Raw genomic sequence first — 24,299 nt, forward strand, 5'->3', positions numbered from 1 at the left:
GTGATTTTTCATTTCTTTATGTGTCCATCGCTGCATGTTATAGTGTAAATCTGTCTGTTCTCTGTCAGAAACCTGCCTGCAGAGAATGAACCTAAAGTATGTAATGCAAGGATGTCATCACTTTAGAGATGGGGAAAGCATAAAGTGACAATTATGAATCACTTAATATGATAAGGAGATTCTGCAGGTCATTAATCAATGTATAAAACTAAAATAAAATGTATTTTTAGTGACACAGGATACAAACATGGAAGCAAGATGTATAATTAGGATTATTTATAATAAATATGAATAAATTAGTGCAATTTCTTTAACCATAAAGAATAACTAAATCCTTCAGGACAATGTCACATCAATGCACTGAACTCACTGTTATCCCTCTAACAGCCTCCACATGTTCTCACTGTAATTTCCCCTCATGAATGAATTTATGCTGCAGTAATGTGAATGTTTGCAGGGAAATCAAACGCATTTCACACGCAGTACTCGAGCTGACTTACCTTTGTTTGAATGACGACTTGTACGCGCTGACTCCACAGACAAGGTACGAAAATATGTCAGGCTACGTCAGTAGCGCAAGGTGTTCGGGGTTTCTACTCCACGGCCGTATTTCATACGGGTCCACATTTCCAATGCACGCTATTTTCTGCAAGTACCGCTGCTTCGCCTCTGGACGCAATCGGTCTCTATACAGTTCACTCTCTTTTGAGCTGCTTTTAAGCATCTTTCTTGTAGTCGTCGTTCCAACACAGTGTGTTTTTTTGATTCGTAGACCCCGAAAATGGCGCTGCGCTCCCACAATGCATTGCGGCGTGACGTCAACTCCAAAGCCCTATTCTACTCTACACTACACACACACACACACACACACACACACACACACACACACACACACACACACACACACACACACACAATGTGAAACTACATTTGCTCTCCCCTGATTTAGTGGTAAGGTATTATTCATTTTCACCCTGGCAGTAGTTTGGTTAGGTGAGTGACTGGCCAAATATTAAGAGCAGATGCAAAGTAACTCAGTGGTAATGCACTCCAGTTGAAAGCAGAAGAAGCGAACAGTATTCAAAGACAGTTTTTTTGGTTGGCTGATGTCAATGGAAAATTGTATTTAGTAGTCAGTATAATCTTTTAGTGATATAAGTTTGCATATGGTAGAATACTGCATGTAGTTATTTGTATTAGGAAATATTCAACCATGTATACTTAGAGGCATATAATTAATTGTGTGTGATCACTAACAGGCTGCAGGCTTGGGGTGCACCCCAGGAATGCACCCCCATGTTCTGGGAGCACGAGAGAGCTTGTACCTGGTTTTATTGTTTTATGGCAGGATTAACGTAGTTACGTTTGTTTTAGTCTAAGTGCTCTTTGTTTAGATGAACTGCAGGACTTCCTCACCGTGTTATCTAGGGTGAACCATCTAGGGTGAGGGGGAGGCTACCCTCTTCCTGACCAAGGATGTTTGACCCTTTGATCAGCAGTAACACACACACACACACACACACACACACACACACACACACACACACACACACACACACACACGCACACACACTGAAGTATAAATAAAGACCGGGGCAGTTTCTTAGTGCGAGTCTCTCAGTAGGGAGCTGCCCTTGCTAGCAAGAACTCTGTGTGTTTCTCTTCTCTGAGTCTTTACTGAAGAAGTGTTTTAGAATATTTTCCCTAACATTATTTGGTCCTTCGTAGCCGGAGCAGAAAATATCAGAATTGTTATCTGTGACTCTGTTCCAGGATCCAGCACTGATTCCTGACGCCGTGGGGAGCCAGCACCGAAGCCTGTGCACAGCCCTCTTGGACGAGGAGAGAGCCCCAGGACGTTAAATTCGGGTCTGGGCCGGTGTTATAATCTGGTCCACGGCGGTGGGATTCAGTCCAATGATCTGAATCACCAGTGGGACGTCAGGGGTGAGAAACACTATTTTGGTATATAAGACGGCCGCAAAAGTTTAAAGAAATGTGGTAAAAAAGGTCTAAGTTCGCCAAAAGGAACTGTGTTTCGACCAGTTTTAGAGGTAGCTGAAATTATCTCGTGACAAATTAGGTTTAAGTTTGGCAAAAGGAACTATGTTTCGACCAGTTTTAGAGGTAGCTGAAATTATCTCGTGACAAATTAGCGCGCAACTGTCTATGTGTGTGTATGTGTCTGGAAGTAAGTTGATTTTACAGCACAATACGCTGCTGGACTACTTCCATTTTTGTTTTCTTTGCTGAGGCTCACGTGCTGGTGACGGGAGAACGGTTGAGTTTCATCTCATAAAACTGATACCGCTTCACCGTTAGGGTGAAGTCGAAGGCCGTATCAGTAAACCACTCTGAAGTCAAGCGTGCCAGCGACGGCCCAGCAAAATCTTTGAAAATGGGTGATAAACAAGAAAAATTAACACCTGATGAGAAATGTCTAGAAAAACAGCAAGCCGGAGCAGGACTAATCCAAAAGAAAGAGAGAGGAATGCATAGTGGAAGAGCAAGAGGTAGAGGCTACACACACACACCAAACAGTGGCTTTAACACTACATGCTGGAGGTGTGGAAAAGAGGGACATTTTGTACGTGACTGTAAGAAACAAAGAAGACAGTAACTCAGAATAGGATAGCAGCTCAGGTAAAGAGAGCAGTTCAGACTAGGAAGAACATAATAATCCCTCACCCAGTGAAAATTAGAGATCACAGTAGTTTGAAGTAGTTTAAAAAAGGGTTGGAAACAGACCCGACTGAATAGATATAAATGCAAGAGGAATAAAGTAAAATAAACAAAAAGCTAAATTACAACTTAATTTTAATGCATTCAAACTAATAATAAAAAGGATAACAACCTATAAACTGGTATTAATAATGAAAGCAGATAATTCACACAAACAGAACTGTGATAACTGTGATAATTGGAGTGTGCAGCGTTTCCGTGAGCAGTTTTCCTGCATCTTGACTTGTGTGTAGAGTGTTCATAACATCAGCATCATGTTTTTGTTTATTTGTTTTGTTGGGTTGAAAAATAGTTAAATAAACTGGTGATCATATTTATGGATCACCATGGCACATATCATCAGCCATGTGATTTATTTACGCAGATGAAAAAGTGAGTGTGAATGTGTCTGACGTCACAGTGTTTTTGTGCGCTGTGTAAAAGTAATTGCCTTTGATTGTGAGAGCGGTGATTCTGCAGGTCACCAGCTATTTAAAAAATATATATATATATAAAAAAAAGAGTGAAAAAGAGACAAAATTTACATTGTAGATGAAAAATAATTATAGGAAAAAGGTTTTGTGTTGATCAGCCAAGAACAACTACAATCTTATTTTCTGCTTTTAAGAAAGGACTGTTCACAAAAACAGAGAGAGAGAGAGAGAGAGATGTGTGTTGATTAAGCAGCGATGATAATAATGAACATGTCTTAGTTTGTTACTTTCAGGTGAAAAGCAGACCTGAATCAATTTTCCACATGCAGCGGTCGAAAGAAAGTTATAGTTTAACATCATTGGAAACATGCAGGCCAAGTTTCTGGCTGACTTATTTAAAGCGCCATGTGTCTCTCAACCTCACAAGCAAGTGCTCACTCCTCCCTGAAGAATGCAGCTCCAAAGAGCAATAACATGGCAGATAAAGACAGCAGCAAGTCCTGAGCAAAGAGTCCCAGCAAAGCAGCAGCAATGTGGACAAACAGCATCAGAGAAAAAGAGCAAACCCATCATCCTGACTGATCAGATGAATGGCACTGTGTCTACAACAAGCTGAAACTTCACTGTGCATGTGAAGAAAACGTTTGAGGAGAACTGAACTGTTGGAGTTTGACATTTGCCACCTGTGGAGTAAAATGCCAAGAAGAGACAGTGGGACACAGGACAAAGCTGAAGAACTGCCGGCTGTTGGACTGTTGAAAGTGGGAGAGGAACACAGAGTGAGAAGACTAGGTGAGAACACAGAGGAATGCTGTTATTTAATGTGGGAAATCAAAATTTGGGTTAGCAAACCTGGGGAAAAGAAAACTGACTGCTTAAGTTGGAAAATTGTGAAGGAGTCTGAAACATTGTGAAAATAGAAACATACAAAATCACACAAACAAGCAGAACATGAATTAACCCTACTAACAATTCCAAACACAAAATGACTCATGAAGACTCATAGCACATTAGTTAAGAAATGATCAAATAATAGCAGAGAAGTGTGTAGAAAAGGCAGCTTTTAAGAACATGCTCTGCTGGATATGCAGCTCCACAGACATGCATTAGACCTGCCTAATAACACAAACACCCATGCAATGAAAATTAGCTTGTTATCTTTCATCAGTGTTAAAATAGTGTCAATTTAGCAGACACTCGTTATCAAATACTGAATTTATCCAATGCAAAAAATTGACTCTCTAGGTTGCAGGACAACAGTTTAACTTTTGTGGGAAAAAAGATCCTGGTTTGACCAACCAGTGATCAGACAATAAATTTAGTTGTTAATATAGTAAATTGGGAGAAGCTTCCTGCTTGATTGATGCAGCGCAAGTAATTTACTGTATGAGGGAAATTGTCTTTTGTGATACTATTTTGAACATGCTTTTCTGTCGTCCTGTCAACTTAGTGGGTTAATAGCTGATATGCAAATTAGTTGATCGGTTTTAGATTAATGAAAGGTGACTGAATTCTAGCACGAGTGAATGGGATGTTTGTTGTGTGTTGAGTGGAGACTCTAAAACACTGAGTTTCCTGCTTTGATGTGCGAGTGAATCCTGTATTTAGATACACAACTCTGAATATGTCAGAACAAACTTCTTTTGTGAAGTGCATGACAGCATGTCACATGTTTTATGATGAAGGGAAAAAGGAAAATTGAATAAAATAGATCTGTGGTTTAAATGAGTGAAGAGCACAGACCTGGTGTTTAAACTCATAGCTAATAAGACATTAGGCTTATGTGTGTGTTGTGCAGCTGATGGTTGGTTTGGAGTTAATCTAGCTGATGATTTTTCTTTTGTTGTGAAGTTGAGCCTGCCAATTAGTATGATGGTATGATGAACCATGCTAATGGTGATTTACCCTCCTGAGATGAGGAGCTTGTGTCATGACTATAACAAGGCCTTTTTATTTTGATACTTTCACAGTGCACTGGAAGTTTGGTTTGATAACCTCGGTTATTTTTCATTTTTATCTTTTGAACAGGCACTGATTTTGTTTGACTATTTCTTTTCTTTAAGCAGATCTGCACGTCGGGAATTGAAAGTGCTATACGACCTGTCGAGAAAGCCGTTACAAGTGAGTTTTCTCCACATTAAAATGGGCTCTGGAGAAAGCTACTTATTTGGGACAATATTAGATGAGCGTCCCTGCCTAAAAAGGATTCAGCGAGGTAATCCGATCTAGAAGTTCTTCTTTTTCTTTTTCTTTTGAAATGACGTCATTTTGCTGAAAGTGGAAACTAAATGCGACGATGGTTTCCACTATCAGCAAAGAAAGAATGAATGAATGAATGAATGGAAATAAAAAACAAACTGACTGACTGGTAAAAGCTGACAGGACTTGACCACGACTCAAGGTTAACCCCCACCTAGACAGGACACAAGGGTGGATGAATTTATGTGTTTTTGTTACAGGAGCAGAAAGATGACAGCAACATTCGAGGTTGCATGATGGTTTAACCTTTGAAATGCCATTTTCTGTGTCTGTGCATCTACCAGGGGTGTTATTCACTACCTTGTGTTGCTTACAGAGGTAACGGTGACAAAGTATGCATATGCCTGCGCAGCGCTAACATTTGCATTTTCTTTTCTACAGCATTGCAGTTTTTCATGTGTTTGATCATGTGATTTATAAGAGGATTAGTTAATGTTTTTTTTTACTATAGGATTTCTGGGTTTATATGTGACTGACATTCTTTCTACAGCTAGGGATGGCTAACTTTATGGTGTTTTTATGGCACCTCTGGAATGTGGATGGCTGGCGCCTGCCCACCAGGATGATCAATGTGTGTTGCTAATGTTTGTTTTTTGAGACTACATGTAAAAGATTCGGCAGAAGCGGACAAGTGACATGAGACAAACAAATAAGAGATGCGGTGTTATGGAATAGTTAATATGGGCTCATTTGCTGGCCACTCTTGAGCCCATAAATAATATATGAGTGGAGTGACTTTGCTTACGAGAAGTCACTGATTACATTACTGTTGACTGAGTACATGGGATGATCCATGTCTGAGGCAAATTATGGTAATAATTGTAGTTTACTGATTTGAGAAAACCTGCACATGACACTTGTCCTGCTAGTGCTGAATGCTTTATTACTTTATAGGTGTTTATAGGTGTGAAGTTTGATTTCACTTCCAGATTTTGCTTTCCAGGCCATGATGGTGTGTATGCAGGCTCCTGGCAGAGCCAGGTGTTATGCAAAACACACTAATATTTTTATTGCAGGATTATAGGTCCAGGGTGGTGCTGCTCCAGGGGAGGAGATGCCCTGATGTTGCCTGGGATATGATCTAGCTAATCTTTTTCTTTAAGACAGGAATCTGATTTTGATGAGTTGACTCATGGGAGTGTCCATGTGTCAAGAGAAGGGATCCAGGACTAATATGAAACAATGAATTAACATTAAATTTTGTTTTATATAATTTTTGCAGCGATTTGTGTGATTAGCCGTTTTATTTACAAATATTAAACCTATGCAAGTGGTGCACCCATGTTCAGATGAGGCTTTGATGGCCTATAAGTGAAGTTCACTGAACTAAAGAATGTGGTTTGATGATTGTTGACATACTCTCCAAATAGTTTGTCTTCCTAGCAAGGAAATACAGGTGCAGCAGTAATCTCCTGAGAAATCAGGACTATGCATGACGAGAAGGAGTGGCTGAGAGGATCGTCCACAAGATGGGAGCTGAGGCCAGGAGAGAGGCTTCAGGAGGATCAGAGATCATCTTCAGCACAGCGGACATCACACAGAGAGCTGTGCTACTGAGCTTCCGGGAGATCAAGAGGAGACTTCCCACACAGCGTTGGAATATGAAAACTTGAGGGATGGAGAGAGCGTGCCAAGCTCCATCGACAGCGCAGAGGGAATCTAAGGATGGCATCATGATTCTGTGAAACCCCAGGAACCAGAAGCCATGGTGGTGATGACAGCAGTTTCCTATGAACAACACCTAATGCTGTGCCACTATACTGTGCATACGATGGCACACTGAAGACTGCTGGGATCACAACAGCAGTAAGATAACTGAACCCAGCACCCTTTCCACAGAGGTGTTTTTCTGCAGAGGATGGACAGTAGAAGAGTCATAAGTATTCCTACCGCAGGATGAAGGCCTGAAGTGAGGTGATGGGGGTTGATAGAGGCCAATTCAAGTGCTTCTGACCTTTTCAACTGCCTGCAAAATAGCGGAGAGATCCTCCTGGATTTATCAGAGCCACTGCAAAGAGGTCGAGGTCCCAAGAAACCCCGGCACCCTCAAGACAGCACAATAGAGAAATCTCACACTTGGTTGTTTCAGTGGTGAGGGGGGAGTGCTGATTGAGCCCCCGTAGGGTAAACTCGCACTTCAACCTCCAGCCTCTGATCAACTCTAGGGCAACCAAGTGCGAGGCGTGACGGACCTGTGTGCAACCATGGGAAGGTGGACCCTCTTGGTTACCTTGACTACGACGCTCACTTTTACAGGACCCCAGCTGGTGCCGGAAACAGCTGAACCAGGAGGAAGGCAGAGAAGATGGACACACGACAACTCTCACCTAAGGGATATGACGCAAGACCACATTCATCCGTGGATGAACAATGCCAGGTACCGTTATATCCACGAAAGAACAAAAGCAGAATCGGCAAATACAGACTGTTATGTCTGTTCCCATCTACCCAGCACGGCAACATACCCCACAATATATATGTTCCTGGACTAACTCTCAGGGAAGAATTACTCTATGATACTAGCAGAGAAAGGGGACTTTGTGTCCTCTTCAACAACACATTCTGCGTTTACATAAAGAAGACGCACATTCATCAAACATGACTGACGCCCTGAATGTTTTAAGACAGATCCAGCAGGCCCAAAATCAGGACTATGTAAGTGATACAAGTGACTGGTTTTCTTGGCTTTACACTGGCTCCTGGTTACAGGTGCTAAAAAGACTACTCATCGGAGTTGGGATATTTTTACTTTTATTTTGTGTCTTTGTAACGTGTATATTGCCATGTATAAAACTCATGATTAACCGCATAATATTTTCTACTGTTGCTGCATAAATAGCCATGACAAGTGATGATGATGATAATGACCCCGACCTGTTGGAACACGAAGACTTTGTGTGATTAATGACGATGTGACAGAAAATGTACAACAAGATGTTACAAACTGGTATCTCACTTTAAGTTTTACTGACAACAGGAGGGAATGTCAATGGAAAATTGTATTTAGTAGTCAGTATAATCTTTTAGTGATATAAGTTTGCATATGGTAGAATACTGCATGTAGTTATTTGTATTAGGAAATATTCAACCATGTATACTTAGAGGCATATAATTAATTGTGTGTGATCACTAACAGGCTGCAGGCTTGGGGTGCACCCCAGGAATGCACCCCCATGTCCTGGGAGCACGAGAGAGCTTGTACCTGGTTTTATTGTTTTATGGCAGGATTAACGTAGTTACGTTTGTTTTAGTCTAAGTGCTCTTTGTTTAGATGAACTGCAGGACTTCCTCACCGTGTTATCTAGGGTGAACCATCTAGGGTGAGGGGGAGGCTACCCTCTTCCTGACCAAGGATGTTTGACCCTTTGATCAGCAGTAACACACACACACACACACACACACACACACACACACACACACTGAAGTATAAATAAAGACCGGGGCAGTTTCTTAGTGCGAGTCTCTCAGTAGGGAGCTGCCCTTGCTAGCAAGAACTCCGTGTGTTTCTCTTCTCTGAGTCTTTACTGAAGAAGTGTTTTAGAATATTTTCCCTAACAGCTGACATAAGCAAGTGTCGTGTCCTGTAATGACTATACCATATTGCACCACTAGAGGGTGGTGTCATGAAATAAGAGTAAAGTGCAGTCGGGAAAATTTAGAGTTAGAATAAAGTTAAGATGCTAACTGATAACTCAATGTGCATGTTTTTTTCTGCTTAGTTTTTTTGTCATCATGGCTGCAAACGCCTCTCCACTGCTTTGCCTTGCCCTGGAGATCCTGCTTTGGCCTTTAACATGTGGATGCGTATGTTCAACAATTATTTGCACGAAGAAGAGCTACTTTACTTCACTGCTTAGGAACAGAGGGACAAAGGATTTTCTGCTCAATGCCAAATACAGGTGATACTTCCGCCTCTGCTGTTACTGCCCTAGAACAACACTTTTCACCCAAGGTAAATGTTGTTGTGGAAAAACATGCTTTCAGAAAGCGAACACAAGCTTCACATAAGACTGTTATCCAGTATGTGGCGAGCTTGCGTGACCTTGCTTCTAAATGTTTGTTTGATGACAGGACAGAAGAAATGATCCGTGAACAGCTAGTTGAACATGTGTCTAGCCCCAGCATAAGAGAAAGAAATTTGCTTGAACCCGATTTGACTCTAGATAAAGCTGTTACACTGGGAACACAAATGGAATCTGCAGTTCAACAAGCTAAATCCATAGCTGCAGACAGCAGTACTCCAGTCCAAGCTGTGCAGTCTCACTCACACTCCATGCAGGAGCATGAGTGAGAAACACAAATCCAATGCTCAACCTGCAAAGCCATCTCATGCAACCACACCCACTAAGAACTGTTTTAGATGTGGTTCAAACAGTCATTTAGCCAACCTTCGTCAGTGTCCTGCTGCCAAAGCTACATGTAAAATGTGTCATAAAATTGGACATTTTGCTCGTGTCTGCTGCTCATCCAAGAAAAAAGATGTATGGGAAGTCCATTTACCACAACTCACAGTCCTCTACTTAACAGATCCTTCGCATGCATCAAAAGGATTGCAATGCAGCATAAATGTGAGCACACCTATCTCATCAGCTAAGGACATTGAACTGATTGTGTACACAGGTTCTGCAGTTTCTATCTTGCCTAACCACATCTACAAAGAGCACTTCAGTGATACGCCACTACAACCACCTGACCTTCAACTGGTTACATACACAAAGAAAACAATTCCTGTTAGGTTGCCTGCAAGTCACAGTGAGCAGAGGAAATGCATCTGCCTCAGCTGTGTTCTTTGTTGTAAAAAAAAGGAACTCCTCTTCTTGGAAGAAATCTGATGGAAGCACTGAATGTCAGCATTGCAGGCAATACTGTTCTACCTCCATGTACTGATCGTACTGCTTTTGTGATGTTTACAAACCAATCACCTGCTCCTTGCATCCCTGCTGCCCCAGATATTGGCTGTGTGCGTGCCTTTGTGTATAAAGTGAAAGTTGACCCAACAGTCAAACCTGCCCGTCAGAAGCTGCGACGTCTCCCGTTTGCTGTGAGGGCTTCAGTTTCAGCAGAACTGAATCGTTTACTCAAAGCTGGTGTCATTGAACGGATTGATGCATCACCATGGGTATCCACAATTGTTGTGACAGGATGGAAAACTGGTGGAATAAGGCTGTATGCAGACCTCCGTGAACCAAACAAAGCTGTGATCACTGATTGCTTCCCCTTACTACATGTAGATGAATTGTTTGCCAGCTTACAGCGTGCAAAGAGGTTTTCTACAATTGATCTTGCAAATGCATACTACCAGCTGCCCCTGCATGAAGATAGCAGAGATTTGACAGCATTCATTACACATGATGGACTCTTCAGATTCTGCAGAGTACCTTATGGACTGGCCTCTGCCCCCTCAGCTTTTCAGAAAAGTGATGGCTGAAATCCTTAAAGACCTCCCAGGTCTCCAAAATTACCTGGATGACCTTACTGTCTACAGTAAAAGTGCAGCTGAGCATGACCAAAACCTTAACACTATCCTGCAGAAGCTCAAAGATGCTGGACTTGTGCTTAACGAAAACAAATGCCATTTTAGGAAGACATTACTATGCTTCCTAGGTCATGTTGTCACTGCTGATGGCATTCTTCCTGATGAGGAGCATATTGATTTTGTTTTAAGAGCCCCTCCCCCATCTGATGCTGTTGCTTTGAGATCCTTCTTGGGCTTGATGTCATGGTACTCCAAGTTCTTGCCAAACTTTGCAACTGTTGTAGCCCCTATGCATGCCTGTGCTAGCGACAAGAACACCTTCACACGGACTTTAGATGCACAAGCGAGCTTTGAAGAAGTTAAAAAACTCCTGGTGAATAGTCCTGCACTGCTACTGTTTGACCCTGCCTTGCGTGTAGTGATCTCTACTGATGCAAGTGACTATGGGCTTGGTGCTGTATTTGCTCAAGTGCAATCTGATGGCACAGAAAAACCTGTGGCGTTTGCTCCCCGCACACTGTCTGCAACACAACAAAAGTACTCAACTATTGAAAAAGAAGCTTATGCTTGTGTGTGGGCTGCAGAGAAATGGAGAACATATTTGTGACGCCGACGTTTTACTCTGCAGACAGACCACCAAGCTCTGACAACACTGCTGAGCACCAAAGGGATTAATCGGGCTGGCATGTGCATCGCCCGCTGGTCTGCCTAGGTTCTCCAAACTATACAGCTGACTGTCTCTCTCGCCTGCCCCTGTCTGTTTCTTCCCATCCCACATCAGATGCAGATCATGAAATGATAGCTCAAGTTGCTGCTGCCATGTCCTCACTTCCAGTTGCTGACTCTGACTCTGCCTGTTCAACTTGCCCTGAACTGGTTGCTTTGCGTTCACAAATATAAAGTGGCTGGCCTGCCTCAATCAAAGCACTTGATGTCACACTTGCACCTTACTACAAAATCTGTAATGCACTCTCAACCCTAAGTGATTATGTTCTCAGAGGCTCAAGGCTCATTGCACCACTTTCAGTGAGACCTAAACTGATTGCACTGGCACATGGAAGTCACCAAGGGATTGTGCTCACAAAACGCCTTTGCCAGTTCAATGACAAAACTGCACATACTAATCCTGCTCCCAGAACATTGTAACTGACAATGGTACACAGTTTACCTCTGTAATAGAGGCATCTCCCACAGCAGAACATCTGTCTACTACCCAGCTGCAAATGGAGCAATCGAAAGGTTTCATCGTGCCCTCCGCACCTCTATCCAGACAGCAATCCAGCAGTCAAAACCATGGAAGGAGACTGTACTGGATTGGCTTCAAGTTTACCGTGCAACACCGCATGTAACTACTTCCCTCTCTCCCTATGAACTCCTGTATGGCAGAAAGATGGTTACTAAACTGGATGTACTCCCTTTGCCTTCTGCTGTGTCTCCACTGGATAACATTGCACGTCACTCAGTTCAGAAATATCAGTTGAAAATGCAACGTTACACTGATTGTAGGCATCACGCACAGAAACCTTCGTTTCTACCAAGAGAGAGTGTGAGGATGAGGAAACCCCACCATGTTCCCAAAGGACATCCCAGATTTACCCCTCCTATAACAGTAACAAAAGCCAAAGGCTCAAAACTTTTTTTGTATGTCTTGTTTTTTTTCTTGAATAAATTTAATCTAGGTCATAATGGATGGAAAAACAGAAGGACTAACATGACTGTTTTATGTTCAGCAGGCATAGAAAGCACTGGATGTCTGGGGGTCTGGGTCTCTTCCATTCCTGCTTCATGTCCTGGGGGCATATGGCTCCCTACACCTACTATTAGACATTTAGATGGAGAAATCTTATGAACACAAGAGCTCTTACACACAGAGGTGTACAAACAGGTAATCACAGATGCACAGTATCTTGGTCGGCTGCTGCCTCTAAACACATAATGCATTATTAGTACTCTATGCTGCTCAGTAACATTTAATATTTATTATTTACTGTTACTTTTGCATAATGTTGGTTGTTGCTGTGGTTTCCCTGCTGTTGTTTTTTTTTGCTCATTTTTTTTCAGCAGATTTTCAGTGTCTTTTCTCTCTCTATCTCTCCTCTCCTTCTGTTAACTGTCTTCCAAACTTCTCTTTCCTTTTTCTTTCTCTTTCCTCTCCCCGTCCTATCTGTTCTGATTGTAATAACTCATAATAAAAAATCCTCTATTTTATCTATCTATCTATAAAAACTATTACTATCAAGTGGACCAGGACAGCAAAAGCGGAACTTGGTCAACTTGGGAACATAAATCTGCTGGGCTTTTTCTTGGGCTTCAGACAATAATTCTGATTGCCGGGCAGGACAGGCAAGGACAAAAAGAAAAGAGAGTAAACATGAATGTCCTTCCTCTGTGGTTCTTTTGCTGTCTGCAGGAAGAACAATGGGGCTTAGTTGTCTTGTGCTGAATATTTTAGATGTTCAGGTAACTTTCAGTCTCAATGACTGTTCTAAGTATTGATATTATTCCTCTACATTTATGTATATATATGTATGCTGTATGTATTCATTACTTTTTCTAAAACTCTCCTGCTCAAACCTGATGGAGTGCAATAAAAAATGGCACAAGAGTTAAAATGCTTAAAATACAAACATTTTTACAAGGCATGTTTACAGCCTGTTAAAATAATAATAATAACAATAATATTAATAATAATAGTGACCATTTGGAAAACATCACCATTATTAAGCACCAGTCTAGCTTGTTCTGCTCTTTAGCAGTTTGTGGTCTGTCCACCGTAGGCTGCCATTATCACAGCTCATGATCTCAGCAGCAGTCTCTGCAGATGGGTATTTGGTTGGCGCTTGCAGGTTATGTTTTCAGTAATATTTTCCACTGAACCCTGTTATTATCTTTGAGTTAGCACGCAAAAAGACTCTCTGCTAGAAACTGATTGCAATCGCAGCAATGCACATGCAAGTGTGGGGGCTGGGTGAGGAGTTTACAGATGAAAAGCCTTTTATCTCTGCTTGTTGCCACAAATAAAATAATTTCTAAATCAGGTTATTTGTCTTTATACTGTGACACTGATATCTGTATTTGTAATTGTCATACTTTGTAAATCCAAATTTTCAACAAGGTTTACATATATACACAAAAACACATCATATGTTTATACATATATAAAAGTGACAAAGGGCAGCGCTAAGTGGCAAAATTCACCAGTGATATAATGATATAAGAACAAACCGTCAATGAAATAAAAATTACTAACAGCAATGAAATGGTTAAATGTACAGTTCTGAAAAAGACATAACAAGGTTTCCAGTTGTTACGAAATAAATAAGAGTAACAACTTGGACTTAAATATTCTGCACTGTGACAAAATCAAGGCTATAATGCAGTGACATTCCCGCATTTCAGTGTCTTCTGCTATAATAGCACATGCACACAAGGGTCATCCCCACAGCAAACACTACAGTTGTTGTATCCCTTTGTTCTTGGATTATAGTGAACAACCTTTCTTTGTGTGTAATTGCTCTCACGGTTAGAAAAGGGAGACAAAAGGCACGTGACCTGCTAAAATAGAATAAAAATAAAAATACATGAGCATAATATTTACATGATCATGAATTATTCCATTCATATGAGTAACATGTGAAGCCCATCGAACTGCCTAATCTAATTTTGTCGAACACAGCAAAAAGGTAAAATGAAGATTCAAGTGTGATGCACAAAATTTTAAATGACAGTTGCAGAGATGTGTTAAAAGGCTTGTTCAACACCATGTGGGGTCTGTTTCTGTTGAAAGGACAACAGATTCTTCATCAGAGCTCGTGTTATTTCTATACTTCACCACAGTGTAATCAGCATGCTGCTCTTCTCTTGGCTGAAGTGGCTCTATGGTAGACAAAAGAGGATCTGTGTGGTTTTTAAAGAAGTAGACTTTGCTGTAGAGGACTTCATCCTCCACCTGTGGCTCACCTAAGATGTCTTCACGCACAGGATCAGGATTTAGCTGAGAACAAAAAGCGATACATCATAATTCACTTAAAGATTTGACTCCTTTGACTCTGTAAGAAAGATCATTCAGTATGAAAATGTGTTTTCCAACTCTACAGTAATCTTTACCTCCACTATGTTGTTTGATGTTTCGTTTGTGGAAGACTGACTCGTAGTCCTCTTTTTTCTGATTATTGAAAGTAATAAACAGAAAAAATAAGTGAGTTCATGCCAGAGATAAAATGTTGTCACTTTGAATCAAACACCGTGTTGCGTACCTAATCAAAAAGAAGAAAAGGAGAAGTATTGAAACCAGAACTATTACAGAAACTCCAATTGTCCATGTTCCTGTGATACTTTGGACAGTGAGAGTCTTTGGAGCAGAGCTGATATCTTTGTTGGTTTTCACAGCACAGGAGTAGCTTCCTGCATCCTCCCTGCTGACTGGGTCTAGGATCAGATGTTTGTTCTGGTTCTCGCTCGCGGTCAGAGGTCGACTGTTCAAGTTCCAAATGTAGTTTGTGTTGTCAGTCAGAGGACATCTGGTGCTGCAGGTCAGTGTGACTCTCTGACCCTCTGTCACCACTGCAGAAGGACTCATCTTCACTCTCAGCTCTGAAAGACGAACATTTAACAACAACAATAATAATAATAGTAATAATAATAGTATTAAGGCAAGACATGAAACTCTTCCAAATCGCAACATGAATTACTCACAAAACATGAGTTTTAATTGAGGCCTGACTGCAGGCAGACCCTCCAGTCCTCATATTCAGTTAAATAATAAAACATTTATTTGACTTTGAGTAGTTTTCAGTTTAAATATTATATTTTCTTAGGTTAGGGTGTCATTCTAAATGTGTGTTTAAGATTTCGTTGTTAGTTATTCTCAGGTTTTTCCTGTCCTCCTATGTCTGTGTTTCTGTTGTTGCCCATATTTACTCAGTTTTATCTTTGTGTTTACTTTGGCCTGTTAAATTTGTGTTTCAGTCTCAGTGTTATGTTCCTGTTTTATTTTGGTAGTCTCTTGTGTTGTGTTCAGTTTTGCTTCCCTTGTCATTAGTCTGACTTATTTCACATGTGCCTTGTTTTTCCCAGCTTCCCAGTGTTCCTTGTCACGTTGCTGGTTCCTCATGTTGAGTGTGCGTCTCTGTTAGTGAGTATTTGTGTCTCTGCCTGCCATGCAACTGTGGTGGATCATAAATTTGATTAGTTTTGAAGTTGTACATCTCTGTTCCTTACATTTCATGTCATGCCCTTATTAATGTTTTATTTGTTGCTTTGACTGTTTTCGAATAGAATATGCAGTGGGAATATAGAGGGAGATAAGTAGTGAAAGTTTTGCCTGGGTTGATTGTGCATCAATCCATTGTTAATGCCTCAGGGCTCCAGTAGGTGGGTTCGTGCGCTTCCTCTTTCACTCAATACAGACGAGTGAGAGTGAGAGCTGCGTGTCTGTGCCTTTCTTTCACCTCTCCTCACTATTTCCCCTGTTTAAGGTAACTGTCATGCACAAATTTATATAAATGTGTGTTACTGTTGATTATTACATTGTTATCATTGTTCATTGTAGCGGAAGATGTGAATTGCGGACTATTTTGCTGAGAAGTTCCAGTTAATCTCTGTTGCTGCGTATGCTAGTTTTCGCTATTACTCCGCCATATCATGTGAAGATTTTTCTGTTACGATCTGTATAAGTTAACTACTGAAAGACATGCAGTACTTAAAGTATTATTTCATTGCTGTGGAAAGTTAGTGACTGTGTCAGCTAACATGTGCGAGTTAAAAATATGTTTTTGTCTAATGCTACAGTTCATGTTATCTAAAGTATTCTCATCAGCTAATGCAGCGAACAATAGTGACTTAGTTTGGATACAGTTGTCCTGAGACTGAGTGCATCCATAAGAATATTGTTTTGGTTGTATTGCTTCTGAAACTCAATACAGACGAGTGAGAGTGAGAGCTGCGTGTCTGTGCCGTTCTTTCACCTCTCCTCACTATTTCCCCTGTTTAAGGGCACAACACAACCAGCCCATGATACCTTATCCAGTGGGACTGTGAAACACTATTGCATTTGAGGCATTTGGCCATCATTCTGGTACAAATGAATCTTGATTCATTTGTCCAAATATTTCATTTTTCCAGAACATTTTAGTAAATAAACATGAAATACTTGAAATAAACTCCGGATCTTTCTTTGCTTAATGTATCTTGCTATCAGATATCCAGTTCCCTTTTGAGCCTCTGAAAATGGGGGACCGTATAAATATGATTGTATTTCCTGAACCGTTTAAGTAATTCTTTTATTAAAATGCCTCAATTGAAGATGAAAGTTGTTACAAAAATTATTTCTTTGTCGAAAAACTCATTTGTATATAATTTTAAAACTATTATATTAAATCAAGCAAAATGCCAGTTTTTACTTTTGATATTTTAACTATAGTTATTTTTCATAGCATTTACATGCTTTTAATTAAGAACAAACTTTTCATTGTAAGGGAATATTTTAACATTGTTATATAACCGAGAAAGATCTGAATAGTTCTAGCGCTACTGCTCATATTGAAATATTAATGAGTAAAGTCTGCTGACTGAGGAGTTTAGATTTACCTGTGACAATCAAAAAGACTCCAGGCAGATCACACTGTGTCCATCTTTCATGATCTTTGTTGAATCTGAATGTGTATCCTCCTGAGTCATTCTTCTTCAGGTTGTTGATGCTCAGGATGTGTTGGTTCTTCATGTTGTCCTGATACTCCACACCACCTGCAGCCTCAATCAGCTCTTCAACTTCCACTTTATCTTTTCTCCATTTTTTACTCCAACATTTAAACTCTGGCTTCATGTTATCAGGATGTGAGTATTCACTTGTGATGTTCACTGAAGATCCTTCCAGAGCACAGATTCTCCTGCTGACATAATTCACTCTCCAGCAGTTTTTATCCTGAACACCTGACATATAGATGGAAGATTTAATGTTGTTTGATTGGTCTGTGTTTCATTATTAGTTGAAAAGAAAAACAGATTTGACACTTACAAACTTTTTTAGATTGAAGATGTGTGTGACCTTTAACTCCACAAGAGAATGTGTCTGTTGAAGAGTTATGAGTTGAAAAATGTTGATTCTCATGATAGTTTATTTTGTTGTGATACCACATGTAGACAGCTTGATGGTCAGTCAGATTACAGCTGTTGTTACAGGTCAGTGTGACAAATCCCAAGGTGGAAGAAGCTCTCTGAACATAAACCTCTGTCGATCGAAGATAAATACACTTCTCGTCACTATTTAGATATAATCATGCGGCTCATTTAAGTCACATAATTGTGCAGTTTAAACGAATATGATATAAAGGTTTGGAGAAGTGTTTATACAATTTGTTTGTGGAAACTTCACCTCTAGGGTATGTGATGGAGCACGGCTCATCCACTGATGTCTGATTATAAGAACACATGTTTCCATAAGCATAAGTGACACTGAAGCATGTCTGTGTGATGGAATCTGGACAAAAAGAAATGAGATTTAATATTTTTACTGAGGTTATTTTTACAGTTTTTTGCTGAAGGGTTTGTAGGGACTATAAACATCATGACTCACCCACAGAGACTTGAGGGGCTCTGAGATCCTCGTAGCCTTTGACAGCACAGGAGTATGTGACTGCTTCCTCACTGCTGAGCAGCTCTTGGTACCAGGGAGACCAGTCCTCATAGAGAAACTCTCTGTTCTTGTACCAGATGTAGGCTGCAGGCTTTTCAGTCAGAGGACAGCTGCTGCTGCACATCAGTGTTACTGTCTGTCCCTCTGTGGCAGGAATCACCTTTACCTGCAGCTCTGAGAGGATGATGGAGAACAACTTATACAATGATGTCATTTGGAAAGTAAGTAATAAGTAAAAGTCACTGTACCTGTAACTACTTGGAGAGTAATTCTGTTTAGCCAACAGTTTCCTGCACTGTCTGCAGTCTTCATACAGCAGTAAGCATTTGCATCACTCTCTCTTAGATCATTGATGGTTAAAGTTGGGATTTTCTCTTCAGACATGTTGTATGTTACACGTTGTCCATCCACAGAGAGCTCACTCTGAACAAACTTGTAACCATCCCAGTCTATAGTGAACCATTTTCTGCTTGAAGTCAGATGTTGATGTGAGCAGTGCAGATCCACTGATGAACCTTTGAAAGCACAGATCCTGGTTTCTCCTCCATTAACATCTTTAACAGAAGGGAGTTAATAAATGTTTTTATCTTATTAATATGTCTTTGTTATTAATTACTTAATAATTTTCAGTACTTTACATTAGAAACTAATCTAAACTAAAATTCCTCATCTGTAAATATTACAAGATCTTTTTCTTAAGTTAATATTAACTAACGATTTTTACATAAGAACTCATAAATAATCTCTGATACCTGAAATATAAAAGATGAGACCCACAAGCAGACGACCAGCATCTCTCAACTCCATTGTTGTTTTAGTCCAGACTTTGAGCGTAAAGCTGACAGTAAAAGCTCAAACCAAAAGATACAAAGTGAGTCATCAGACAAACTAAGCAGTACTCTTTATCAGAGCGAGGGGTGGGCTGCTGGTTCATATTCTTTGGTTTCACATATCTTGCATCTTTGAAACTAAAAGTAAACTTGCTTCCTCTTCCTTTGAATCGTTTGCATCCTTAAATGCTTTGTTGTAGCATGAATATTATTTTAATCTACATCAGTTCAATTCCTCAATAATAATGCTTTTAATTTATTTACTTGCTGCATGCAGTTGTGTTTTGAATGCATTAAATATTCAGTTTATTAAATATAAGTTGTTGAACAGAAAGGTGTGGAGGTGATAAACTGCTGAGCATATCTCAGTATGACAATTTGTAATAAACACAGCTGGAGCGATTCAGACTTTAATCTACTGTGACTATATTTTGTTTTAAAAAATATGAAACAATGAGCTATGGGGAACAATTGATTAAAAATATCTGAAATGTGTTTGAACTCACAGACTGAATTGTATTTTCCATTTCTATAAACATTTATTTATGAAGCACTTTTAACAGAAACTCATTTTCACTTTCCTATCGTTAATCACACAATAATATTCTGTAACTAATTGGACCTGAAAGTCGTGATCTATGAATCATACAGTATTAACTCATCCTGTCGTTCATAAGTAAAGTTACTCCTGTTCTTATATCAGGATTCATGTATATTATATATAAAAACACCCAGCACGCCCCTGCGGGCGGTTTATCCTTCAAGCTCGGGTCCTCTACCAGAGGCCTGGGAGCTTGAGGGTCCTGCGCAGTATCTTAGCTGTTCCCAGGACTGCGCTCTTCTGGACAGAGATCTCCGATGTTGTTCCCGGGATCTGCTGGAGCCACTCGCCTAGCTTGGGAGTCACCGCACCTAGTGCTCCGATTACCACGGGGACCACCGTTACCTTCACCCTCCACATCCTCTCGAGCTCTTCTCTGAGCCCTTGGTATTTCTCCAGCTTCTCGTGTTCCTTCTTCCTGATATTGCTGTCATTCGGAACCGCTACATCGATCACTACGGCCGTCTTCTTCTGTTTGTCTACCACCACTATGTCCGGTTGGTTAGCCACCACCATTTTGTCCGTCTGTATCTGGAAGTCCCACAGGATCTTAGCTCGGTCATTCTCCACCACCCTTGGGGGTATCTCCCATTTTGACCTCGGGACTTCCAGGTTATACTCGGCACAGATGTTCCTGTACACTATGCCGGCCACTTGGTTATGGCGTTCCATGTATGCCTTGCCTGCTAGCATCTTGCACCCTGCTGTTATGTGCTGGATTGTCTCTGGGGCATCTTTACACAGCCTGCACCTGGGGTCTTGCCTGGTGTGATAGACCCCAGCCTCTATGGATCTTGTGCTCAGAGCTTGTTCTTGTGCTGCCATGATTAGTGCCTCTGTGCTGTCTTTCAGTCCAGCTTTGTCCAGCCACTGGTAGGATTTCTGGATATCAGCCACCTCCTCTATCTGCCGGTGGTACATACCGTGCAGGGGCCTGTCCTTCCATGATGGTTCCTCGTCTCCCTCCTCTTTCTTGGGTTTCTGCTGCCTGAGGTATTCACTGAGCACTCGGTCAGTTGGGGCCATCTTCCCAATGTATTCTTGGATGTTCGTTGTCTCATCCTGGACTGTGGTGCTGACACTCACCAGTCCCCGGCCCCCTTCCTTCCGCTTAGCGTACAGCCTCAGGGTGCTGGACTTGGGGTGAAACCCTCCATGCATGGTAAGGAGCTTTCTTGTCTTTATGTCAGTGGCTTCTATCTCCTCCTTTGGCCAGCCTATTACCCCAGCAGGGTACCTGATCACGGGCAGGGCGTACGTGTTGATGGCCCGGATCTTGTTCTTACCATTCAGCTGACTCCTCAGGACTTGCCTGACCCTCTGCAGGTACTTGGTGGTTGCAGCTTTTCTAGTGGCCTCTTCATGGTTCCCATTCGCCTGCGGGATCCCCAAGTACTTGTTGCCTTCTGGTAGTTCAATCCCCTCAGTTCTGACTACCTTCCCTCTCTTCGTTAATGATCTCATTAATATATATATATATATTAGAAAGAGGAGGGAGACGAGGAACCATCATGGAAGGACAGGCCCCTGCACGGTATGTACCACCGGCAGATAGAGGAGGTGGCTGATATCCAGAAATCCTACCAGTGGCTGGACAAAGCTGGACTGAAAGACAGCACAGAGGCACTAATCATGGCAGCACAAGAACAAGCTCTGAGTACAAGATCCATAGAGGCTGGGGTCTATCACACCAGGCAAGACCCCAGGTGCAGGCTGTGTAAAGATGCCCCAGAGACAATCCAGCACATAACAGCAGGGTGCAAGATGCTAGCAGGCAAGGCATACATGGAACGCCATAACCAAGTGGCCGGCATAGTGTACAGGAACATCTGTGCCGAGTATAACCTGGAAGTCCCGAGGTCAAAATGGGAGATGCCCCCAAGGGTGGTGGAGAATGACCGAGCTAAGATCCTGTGGGACTTCCAGATACAGACGGACAAAATGGTGGTGGCTAACCAACCGGACATAGTGGTGGTAGACAAACAGAAGAAGACGGCCGTAGTGATCGATGTAGCGGTTCCGAATGACAGCAATATCAGGAAGAAGGAACACGAGAAGCTGGAGAAATACCAAGGGCTCAGAGAAGAGCTCGAGAGGATGTGGAGGGTGAAGGTAACGGTGGTCCCCGTGGTAATCGGAGCACTAGGTGCGGTGACTCCCAAGCTAGGCGAGTGGCTCCAGCAGATCCCGGGAATAACATCGGAGATCTCTGTCCAGAAGAGCGCAGTCCTGGGAACAGCTAAGATACTGCGCAGGACCCTCAAGCTCCCAGGCCTCTGGTAGAGGACCCGAGCTTGAAGGATAAACCGCCCGCAGGGGCGTGCTTGGTGTTTTATATATATATATATATATATATATATATATATATATATATATATATATATATGTATGATTATGTAGCCTGTCTCTAGTTACTTTCTTTAAGGGTAACCATATGCAACCAGTGTTTGAGTTGTCTGATTGAATTGTATTCTGGCTTTGAAGAGGTGATATTAATGTTATTGTTGCAGCCCTGTAGTGGTTTAACTTGTCACTTGTCCTGTCGTATTCTTGTTCGTTTAATGTCACTGCTAAGTGTGGCTCCACAGTCAAAACGTCTGCCAGTCTTTAGCCTTTTTTAGCCGCACCCAGAAGGAAAAATAGGATTTGAACCATAGAGGTAAACACTGGTGACAAGAATTTTGTTTTAAATTCACTCTGTTTTTGTTTTTGTTTTTTGGTCTTACTGTGCTGCATGAAACACTATCATATATAAATAATTAACATATAAAAGTCATATATATCATGTATTACTTTTATAAAATAAGTACTTTACTTGTTGCTGTGTCAACTTTAAGATAAATCCAGACAATTTTGGGTGACTTCTTGAAGTTGGTTAGCAGTTCAGGCCATGTCCACCAGAGGACACCATTATAACTCTTCATCTCAGCAACATTTTCTATTGTTCTCTGCCTACTTCTTTTCAAGTTCACAGACAAGATAAGTTAGGTATAAATATCTGTAGTTATTTCATTATCTTATGTTGCAGATTTAAAAAAAAATGGTTGATCTTTATTTTTGTTTAAATAATTGGGCCCCACAACGTAAAAGGACCCAATTTTACTTGTATTTGTTTTCTGTCATTTGCATACAGTTACAGTGGTGGATGCCCAAAGTTTGGAAAAATAAATTTAACATATATACAAATGATCCCTGTAAGCCAAACGCTCAGGCTTCAGACTTTATTGCCTTTGTTTTTCTTTTCTTTATTAAGGTTATCAGTTTCACTTCTCGAACAAATCGTAACAATTTGAATTTTTACAGGTAATTTTTAACAAATCATGGTCTACTTTCAAGTAGTCAGAGCCTTCAGTGAATTTTACAGTAAAACATAAATAACAGCTTCAATACTTCATATGTATTGTGTATGTATATTGTTCTATGCAGTATCTTCCATTACTGCTCCTAGAACTGCACGCTTCTGTACAGAGACCCTTGATGTTCTGCCTGGAATCTGCTGAAGCCACTCATCCTGATTTGGGGTGGCAGCTCCTCATGCTTCTATTACTACTAAGACAATTTGGACTTTACCTCCAGTTGGTCCTTAAGCCCCTGGTACTCCTTGATTTCATTGTGTTTCTGATTTCTGATCTTGCTGTTAGCTAGAATTGACACATTTATCCAACTATGGTCCTCTCGTCCTTGCAAACCACAAATTGGTCTGGTTAGTTATATATTATATATATCATATTATTATATTATGTTATATATATTCTGTATAATTTTGTCTTTATATGACCCTACACCCTCCTGAGAACCAGCTGTGGCGAGAATAAGGCACGGTGGGACCACGGAGTATCATTCGGATATGTACATCTCAACACAACACACCCAAACCCCTGAATCCCCGTGTTTTAACTAGGCGGGCGTGATTAAGGATGCCGTGCAGGTGCATCCGCCCTCCCTTCACGGCACCGCAGACCACGCCCCACCACACCAGCCTATTCATTTATGGCCTCTGTAATGCACATTTGTTTTTGGTCACATTCACAATATATGGAAACACAAGTCCATTTTATTTATAAAAAAATGTGTGAAAACAGAATGACAAGTTGCTAATACAATGACATGAGTGACATGTGTGATCACTCCAGCTTTACATGTTCTCTCCTCTGCCTGTTCCTGTAAAAATAGCAAAAATTAAAAAAAAAAAAAAAAAACCCTGACCCTAAGAGCAATCATGTGTCCCGTTGGTGCCATTCTAGATTGCTGGTCAGAAAGATTTCTGGTGCCAGTAAGCAAAGAGACAATGCCCCGAGATAGATTCATTTTAATTATGCAACACCTTCAATTTGATGACAAGGAC

At 41.0% G+C, this 24,299-nt stretch overlaps 1 protein-coding gene across 1 annotated transcript; it reads right to left on the bottom strand.

Moving 5' to 3' along the window:
• Positions 1-14,644: 14,644 nt before the first annotated feature.
• On the bottom strand, positions 14,645-19,330 carry LOC147327367 (uncharacterized). Its single transcript, XM_086297521.1, has 9 exons — positions 19,276-19,330; positions 18,772-19,077; positions 18,464-18,697; positions 18,263-18,367; positions 17,906-18,118; positions 17,479-17,820; positions 15,147-15,483; positions 14,998-15,055; positions 14,645-14,884 (listed from the first exon to the last, which is right to left on the bottom strand). The coding sequence occupies exons 1-9, from the start codon at positions 19,328-19,330 to the stop codon at positions 14,645-14,647; spliced, it is 1,890 nt and encodes a 629-aa protein (XP_086153647.1).
• Between the last annotated feature and the right edge of the window lie 4,969 nt (positions 19,331-24,299).

This window comes from Aulonocara sp. 'chitande type north' Nkhata Bay, linkage group LG6 (genome assembly GCF_057382095.1).
Source record: "Aulonocara sp. 'chitande type north' Nkhata Bay isolate Kocher_YH1m ecotype deep benthic linkage group LG6, A_spYH_male_GT1.1, whole genome shotgun sequence".
In the NCBI taxonomy this organism is placed as follows: Eukaryota; Metazoa; Chordata; class Actinopteri; order Cichliformes; family Cichlidae; genus Aulonocara; species Aulonocara sp. 'chitande type north' Nkhata Bay.